Here is an 8,356-nt window from a genome sequence, read left to right as displayed (position 1 = left end):
ACATCCTAACAAAAAGATTACCTAAACCAAACTTTGGGATGCTTGTTGATAAGCTCATAATGATAAACATTTATTCTTCAACTTTAAAAGGAATGTTGACAATATATACATATATATATATATATATCAAATTAAGATCTATTTCCTTATTTATTGAGATTTATTTTTCTAATCATTACTTACTTTTATTTGTTTCTATATTTAAACGATTAAGTCTTAATTTTATGAACTTTATGTAAATGTTAGTTCCTCTAGGATTATCTTTTAATAAAATATAAAGAACATTGTTTTTTGTTTTTTATCTCTGGATTAGAGCGCCTTACTAAATAGGGGCACTTAGCTTTCCCACGGAGGTCAGTGAGAAGCATGTAAGTTCTGCTTTAAGCTATGGGCTTCCCTAGAGGGATGAGGTGGTCGTACAGCTTCTGGGACCATGATATGCACCACCGAAGGCAGTTTTCTCGACAGGAGTTTGATACCCTCCACAGGCAAGCTTTTCTTCTGTGATATTTCCTTCTTCGTTTGTTTTGGGTCGCTCCATCACTCACTCCGCTATAAGAATTGATTAAGCAGATTTCGACTTCTCATAGACTGGGTTGTCAGAATCTGCTCGCGAACAAACTTGCTTCTTGCCCATGTACTCGTAAGGTATCCCTTACTCTTTAGCCTCTCCAAAGTTCTCACCAGCCAAATTTGAAGTTTAATTCACAGATGTAGCGAACCTGAACATTGTTAATGCCACGTTATTGTATCGTTCTTCCCCACCCCTCTTTGGGCGAGGAGATCACTTAGCATTGGCCAATTCCCCCGCTCCGGCCCCGCCTGCTTCGAAAAATGCCTTACTGGCGAACTATAAAGAAAGAGTATACTGGAGAATAGTACCTTTTCGGAAGCCCAAGGCCGGTAAGTACAGTGTACTAAAAATATGGCCGTTGATCAAGGGAATTGAGATGGTGACTCCTAACGAATAGGGGCCCCCTCTGGAGAATAGTCTTTTCTATTCCATTAAGTGTTGTTGGAGGACTCGCTAGATGCTATCCAATTGAAACCCGCAAATGAACAACCACCTTAGCGTGGTACCACGAATTGACTTTTTCGCACAGCCTCTTTTTCAAAGGGGGGAGAAGCATTTCCTTTGAAAAACCTTCTATTTGTTGAGCAATGGATGATAGAGGGTAAAACTTATTTGCTACCTTTAAAATGAAAGACATCCTCGATTGTAAAATAGATGACAGAAAGCAGCCAACTACTTCGATGGCAAGTTGTGAACAATTACCAGGCACATTGCTTTCATTAGGACTTCCTCCAAGTGATGAACTACACTCCTTAAAAAGTAAAGAGAAAATAAACATCAAACAAAAGAGATACGGAAAAGAAAACTTCAATTAAGATGTATTATCCAAGATAAATCACAAACCTACAAAGCAATTTTCATGCACGCATCTTTAATGGGTGGTCTTAATAGAATTAGGCTCCAAACGGTGCAAAACGGTGTTAAGGCCTTGAGTAACTCTATCTCCACTTTGTGACTCCTCGGCTTTCTCTAAGATTCCTGGAGATCACAAGCGCTCTAATAAATTCAAAACCGACTTTGGCAGGCAAGGAGCTTCACCAAGTAGTTTACTTAAAGATTTGTCTAAGGTGGAAAAGAATCCCTACGAGTTTCGGCCTGCATTTAAAGAAATTTCCTCAGAAAGATAGACTTCTCAGAGGAAGAACAAGATAGGCATAATAAAACGAACATATACAACAGCTAGAAGGAATGTTTGGAAGCAGCAATTTTACATGAGAAGAAATCGATTTCCTCTTCTGCCTCTCCAAATAACTTGTAGAGGACGCACAACATTAACTCGTGTCCCTGAAACCATCCAATAATTATTGTTAGCTAGCATGGAGCTTAGATGAATTTAATGAACAATAAAGTAGTCCTTTGAAAAAAATCAGTTTGACAACAAAAACCAGTAAAAACATGAGCAGATTGGAAAGGTTGAGGTGATATTAGAAGATATTGATGGTCACAGCTGCCTTGTTTCAGCTATAAAGTCATAATTAAAGTAGTTCACGTCAAGTCAACAACTTGGGGCACATCCAAACATGAATAGAAATTGGAAATATCCAGTTACATCATGATTTATATTATCCGAAAAATGTGTTCTTGCAGAAGTTTCTATACGTCTAACTCTGATGGCAACTAAGAAAAGAAAGGCATAAATATGTTTAGTACAGAATGCCAAAACTAGCAAGACATTCACAAATAACAAATATGTCACAGCGAGAAGTGGTAGAAAGATATAAACATCCTTAAGAAGTCAGAATTATTACCTTGACTCCCAGTTAAGCAAGCAGACAAAAGTGAACTTGCGAACCTCCAGCTACTGCTATTTGCGTATATGCGTCAATGATACATGTATAAGCCAACTTTTGCAAATCATCTTTCTGATCATCAGAAAGATTGAAAACAGGTGCTGACATCTTGGGCAAGAACCAAGAACATGATGAAACAACAGACGCTGCTATTGAGGAAATCATACTGTTGGAATCAGTAACAGCTGCTTTTGGACTAAGCTCCTCAGACCTATCTGTTGATATTGATGGAAGCACATGCAGAGGTGACCTTCCTCCAAAACTTGTAACTTGCTCTTGGCTAGCATCTTCTAGAGCAGTAGAGACCAAAGAGGAAGCAGCTGTGTGTCTGACAATCCATCATTACGAACAGAAGAATCCAAACAACGAATCTCACTTTCAAGATCGCCCACATCATGGATATCAGATGAAGTAGGTAGATCAATCTTCTCAATTCCAGGAAAAACAATGTTTGAAGCAACTAGTAAATCAGTAGCCAACAGAGCATTTTCAGCTTCATGAGCCATTCCAGCATGTGCAACAGCATTATTAAGGCCAGCTACAACATCAACTTCTTCCTCCACTTCTGTTTTCTGTATCTTCAACAAAATAGACATGTTCCACCGAAAACAAACAGGGATGCACAAATGATAAAGGCAAAATTAAAGAGGAGAAAGAAATCTTTGTCAACATGACTAACCCACAGCAAATTTTAATCAAGCATTTGTTTATAGGACCATCTTTGGTATGGTCAAGAACAAATTAAAGCCACAGAAAACAAATTAAAGGCCCAGAAATCCATCAAAAGTAAATAGACATCCACTACAAACCTAGTTGCAATTTTACAAAATCGTATTTGTGACATGATTTGTATGCATTAGTCGTTGGGGTTGGTAATGTGTATAACATCTGCTGAAAGGAAAAAATCATACCAGTATTTTATTGGGAACTGATTGCTCGGAGTTTAGCAGTGAGGCTAATGGCAAGAAAATACACAAAAGTGAAACAACCTCAGCTAAAATAATGGTGGATAATTGGCTTGAGTGTCACTTCCAACTATGCACATGTTCTCCAGCAATTCATCACCACCATCAGAGGGGGGATGAGTGCAACGAAGGTTATGCATATCAGCCATCACTACCTCAGCCAGCAAGTCAGCATAAATGCTTGAAATAAGAATCCCCAAAGATCCCACAGCTTTTTCTCCTTAAGCAACCAAGGCACCAAACATGGCAACAAGTTGCTGGACTGGTCCAGTATCAACATCTCCCTTACTTGTGGTGGGTTGAGTTGAAGAAATGTCACACTGAGACATAGTAGAATTCCTATTTATCTCTTTTGTTGACTCTTCTGAGACACTAAGCATTGACCTGACACATTTGCCGAACACATCATCATTTTCAGCCCAATCACTACTGTCCTCTATTCCAGATCTTTTCCTCCCCACATTGCTACCAACAGCATTACATGCTTTAACCAAGGGTTTTTCTTCTTGTAATTTCTTAAACCTATTACTAAAAAGTCCAATACATATGCATATATGCCCATGTGCTAATAAACAATTGCACAAGCCAGCACATCCCTATGCCAATAAATCATAGAATACATGAAACAACATTGTAGATACCTTAATAACTGAAGAATCATCTTTTTCCTCTGCCATGCTTCTATTAATTTTATGAACCTGGTTGAGAGCTAGCTCCGTCAGTCCTCCAGCTTTAATCTCTCTCAAGGCACCAAGTAAACAATCCCTCCACCGTATAAACCCAAAACAACATACATATCAAAAGTGAGCATGGTACTCAACTTTTGTGTTCAGTGGATGCTAAGTAATATAAGTGCAATTATCTAAGAAAATAAAGATAATGCTAAGTAAGCAAGTACAGAATAAGTAATGGTACCATACTAGAAAACATGCTAAGTGCTTAAAACCAGTATACTAAACTCAACAAACATCTTTCAAATCATTGATTAAAAAAAGGCACAAGCCAAATAGTTTAACGGACCCATTCGCTATTTCCAACATTAAATCCACTACTCATTCAACTCTCACGATCCCTAAAGTACTTAGTAACTTATGTTTAAGGTACATGGAAAACAAGTATCATATAAATCCTCATTGATTAAGTAAAATGTTCAAGAAACACCAAAGAGAAAGGGAGATGCAACCTTAGGAATGGATAAGAGTCTAAAAGAGCATGTTTAGTATAAAATAAATACCGGTGCAGTACTTGGTTGTGTACATTTCAAGAACGAGATTAAGGCATTTTTCAAAGCATGGTGTGCTCCATAGACATGAACCCCTTTGATAACAAAGCTTGGGGGATCCAAACTAAGCAAAACTGGTAGAATTCATCTGTAATAAACAGGCCGTATCTTTGCAATTGCTGAAAGATTGATATCAAAGACAAAACAAAATGAAAACAATGGAAACACTAGAAAGTAAAAACAGCAATGTAATCAAAAGTGAAAACCACAATTTGAAATGAGGTCAATGTCTTAAATTAAGTACAGTAAGAAAAACTGGATTTTTAAAGATTCATGTTCAAGGGTAATAGCACACCAAGAATACTTTTTCCACACAGAACTTCTGATGGAAAATTTTAAATTCTCTTCATTATACAAGTATTTTGAAAATTATAACAATTGTACATAGATATCATTTCCTGGTTATTCACGTCAAAATTAAAGATAGAGATTTCATATATCCTGATTAACTGAATGCCAGGAAATACGTTACAGTTGAAAATGAAATGAGCAAACATCTTACCTGTTAATAAGCACAACAATCACCGAGCTGGTGAGAGATTTTACTGTTGGAAATCTAAGATGATCAAGCAACAAAACCAAGCACTGGCTAGCTTCAATCGACAAATCCCCAACATTGAGTAAAGGATGGCCCCCATGAAGCCAAGTTATGTTAAATTCTATGGGGGTTCCTACAAAGTAAATTGAATAGGACATATAAAAGATACTAACTGCTAGTTCAATAACATATTAAAACAATAACATGACAGTCTTTCCTCAAGCCTTCTAACCTTCATGAGAAAATCTAAGTAAATTACCTTCACCAGGAGGGGGCCCAGGAGAGCCATTAGGAATTTAGGATTAGGAGAATAAAGAAGAATAACTGCTTCAACAAACTTCAGTGACACCGATCTTATCCCACCACTTCCTGGCTGATTATATTTTACACTATACCTGGAAAGCTATAGAGTATATCTTCTCCTTTAACTTTAACATCCATGACCAGGATGATTTACGACTACTGTCCAATTTGCTGGAGAATATACCCTGAAATAAACATAAAGAGAATGCAAACTTGTAAAGGGAACAACAGAAAGTTAGTAAGCTGCAAATAGCCTACTGCCAATGAGAGGTCAATATAGAGTTTAAATAATGTGGAAACTCCATAAACTAACATTAATTAACACAATATAACAGCAATGGACAAAACTATAACAGTTTTTCTTATAAATAATTTTATCACTAAATAGCTATTATTCACAGATTAAGATTATACAAAAGTAAATTAAAAATATAAATCAAACTCAGACAGTTGAAATTATGAATTAGAAAGTAAAAAATTACCTGAATTGAAATTTTTTCGAGAGTAGGACGAAACAAATCAATGCTGCAAGCAATAGATTGTCGAGCAGCAGCAGTTGTAGCATCTTCCAAAACAGTTAACCAGAAACGGTGCAATTTCTAGTACGAATTCGAGATGCTTCACTCCAATTTCACCAATAATCCCACATTTAATTTAAAAAGAAAACAAATATAATTTAAATTTATAATAAGCAATAAAACAGCTAAAATAACGCGGATTGATGTAGGGATTTTATTTTGAGGTGCGTACTCAGTAGCAAGATTGCGAACCGGACCAGACGGGTCAGAGTTGTTGATGGTATCTTTTGTGTCTTAGCTGGAGGGTGCTGGTGTGAGGTTATTGGAGGTTGTATGGTTTGAACCTGCATCTAGAAAACACAATCAGAAACACCGGAATTGTTCCTCCAAAATGCACTTCAACACTCAAGTCAGTAAAGTGTCTAAGAAAAGGTACGAAAAGAAGAAAAATATGTGAGGGAAGCTACATTGAAGGAAAATTACTTAAATGTGAAATATGTGCATTGTTACTTTATATATGAGATAATGGACAATGATTTGATTGAAATAATTAATGAAAAATATATTAAAAGTTTGAAAAAAGTTCACGATTGCACAAATTGCATTTTTCAAGCAAATTAAAGTTTAAATGTTGAATTCTGATATAATACCTTGATGGGACATAACTGGGGGCGCTGGGCGAATCCTTCGCAAGAATCGAGCCATTTCTTTGGGTATTAAGGACGTGACAACTTGAACGTACAATATCTGGACCATCCAGAGGATTGACCGTATTGATCAAGGATTAATGGAGTAAATAGGCGTAACAAGAATAAAGGTCAAAGAGACGAGGAAGGAACTCGGGCAGAGCAGCAACGTCTTCCTCCAACAAATCTTGCTTCAATTGACAACAAAGGGTGAGCTTCGAAGCTAAGTCAATAGCTAGGTTCACTGAGTTGAATAAACTCGCGAGCTTTTCCCTCGAAACTGGATTCACGATGCGAGCTTTTAGTTTTATTTCATGAAGGCGATTTCCTTTTTTTTTTCTTTTTTTGTTTTTTTTTTTGGTTGCCGAATTGAGAGGAGAGTCGGTTCTTTACTAAATTTTATCGCTTTTTCTAGTTGATCACCTTTTAACGGTAAATATTTTACACCTTAACAAAAAAATTTTGTGGATCAATTTCAGAATAAAACAAACCCCAAGGGGCGAATTAAAAAAAAATTCTCACGGCAGCCCAAATAATAAACGATTGAGAAAAACGTGGAGGGAACAAAGACAATTATTTTCAGGATAAGAAAAATATGGCAATTCAACTGAACCACTTCCAAGCATCAACGCTGAAGCACGAGAAGGAACCGAAGCCACCTTTCTTCACTTACTCAAAAACTAGAATCTTTAGGGTCAGTACTGCAGCGTCAAGTAATGCCCAGCAGCTAATACAGTCGGGTGAGGTCAAGCCTATACTGCCTAAGGACGCAACCATGGCCATGAATTCCGAGGGGTTCAAGTTACTCGACATTAGACCTGAATGGGAGAGAGAAAAAGCATACGTTAAAGGGTCACTTCATGTGCCACTCTTTGTCAAGGACATGGACAATAGTCCCATTACTCTTTTGAAGAAATGGGTGCATTTTGGCTACATTGGCCTGTGGACTGGCCAAAACTTTACTATGATTAATCCTAATTTCATCCAGGAGGTCGAAGCTGTTGTTCCTGACAAGCATGCTAAGTTGCTTGTAGCTTGTGGAGAAGGACTAAGGTAAAGATTTCATGCCAGCCATTGCCGTTAATTAGTTGGTTATGGTGTGACTGATCTTATATATGCTTCCTATCATGACTACCTTTTTATTTATTTCGCTTTTGGGTGATAATATTGATGTGTCCTTAGGTCCATGATGGCAACTTTGAAGTTATATGAGAGTGGATACAAGAACTTGGGGTGGTTGGCTGGAGGATTTAATCGTTCTGTAGATGCTGATTTCCCAGAAGTGGAAGGGCCTCAAAAGTTGCAGTACGCTACAATTGGGGGTGTCTCATACTACTTTTTCCAATTGCTCCTCCTCACGCAAGCCGTGGGCAAGGAGTAATTAAGGAGCTAGAGTCATTTCTGGGCAGGTTATTACTAATTGTAAACCAGTTTCAATTTTGGCTAATCAGCAAACTAGCTGATACTGCACAAGTTTCTGTTGGTTACAATGCAATATGTTAGCTTCTGAGTTCTGAGTTCTTTTTATTGAATCCATTTTCCTTTTATTGCCAACCTATCTCAATTAGGCAAAATATACAGTGCACGACTACCAATTTTGAGTATGTAATTATCAATTTTGGAATAATCTCGTTTCTGTAGGAAATACCGTTTACTCATTTTGCCCTTCATGGATGTAAGCTGTCGTAAACTAGAAAAAA

At 37.2% G+C, this 8,356-nt stretch overlaps 1 protein-coding gene and 1 pseudogene across 2 annotated transcripts; one reads left to right on the top strand and one right to left on the bottom strand.

Annotated features, from left to right (window-relative positions):
- Positions 1-230: 230 nt before the first annotated feature.
- On the bottom strand, positions 231-6,675 carry LOC111310662 (uncharacterized; annotated as a pseudogene). Its single transcript, XR_016327389.1, has 11 exons — positions 6,621-6,675; positions 5,935-6,102; positions 5,409-5,637; positions 5,114-5,282; positions 4,565-4,738; positions 3,980-4,100; positions 3,276-3,844; positions 2,323-2,942; positions 1,786-1,858; positions 1,418-1,669; positions 231-1,325 (listed from the first exon to the last, which is right to left on the bottom strand). The product of XR_016327389.1 is annotated as an uncharacterized LOC111310662 (transcript).
- A 346-nt stretch (positions 6,676-7,021) lies between these two features.
- On the top strand, positions 7,022-8,356 carry LOC111312049 (rhodanese-like domain-containing protein 10). Its single transcript, XM_022911997.2, has 2 exons — positions 7,022-7,709; positions 7,839-8,356. The coding sequence occupies exons 1-2, from the start codon at positions 7,252-7,254 to the stop codon at positions 8,035-8,037; spliced, it is 657 nt and encodes a 218-aa protein (XP_022767732.1). The 5' UTR covers positions 7,022-7,251; the 3' UTR covers positions 8,038-8,356.

The sequence above is a fragment of the Durio zibethinus genome, chromosome 1, assembly GCF_047325235.1.
Source record: "Durio zibethinus cultivar Kanyao isolate XHJ-2024 chromosome 1, ASM4732523v1, whole genome shotgun sequence".
Lineage (NCBI taxonomy): Eukaryota > Viridiplantae > Streptophyta > Magnoliopsida > Malvales > Malvaceae > Durio > Durio zibethinus.
The sequence above is the reverse complement of the archived record's forward strand: the minus strand, read 5'-3'. Positions and strand labels throughout refer to the sequence as shown.

What these genes read in the sequence shown, in the direction of transcription:
- LOC111312049 (XM_022911997.2), top strand. Translation starts at nt 7,252, where the DNA reads ATGGCAATTCAACTGAACCACTTCCAAGCATCAACGCTGAAGCACGAG. An exon ending in GCTTGTGGAGAAGGACTAAG is followed by an intron (nt 7,710 to 7,838) that starts GTAAAGATTTCA and finishes ATGTGTCCTTAG; the next exon opens with GTCCATGATGGCAACTTTGA.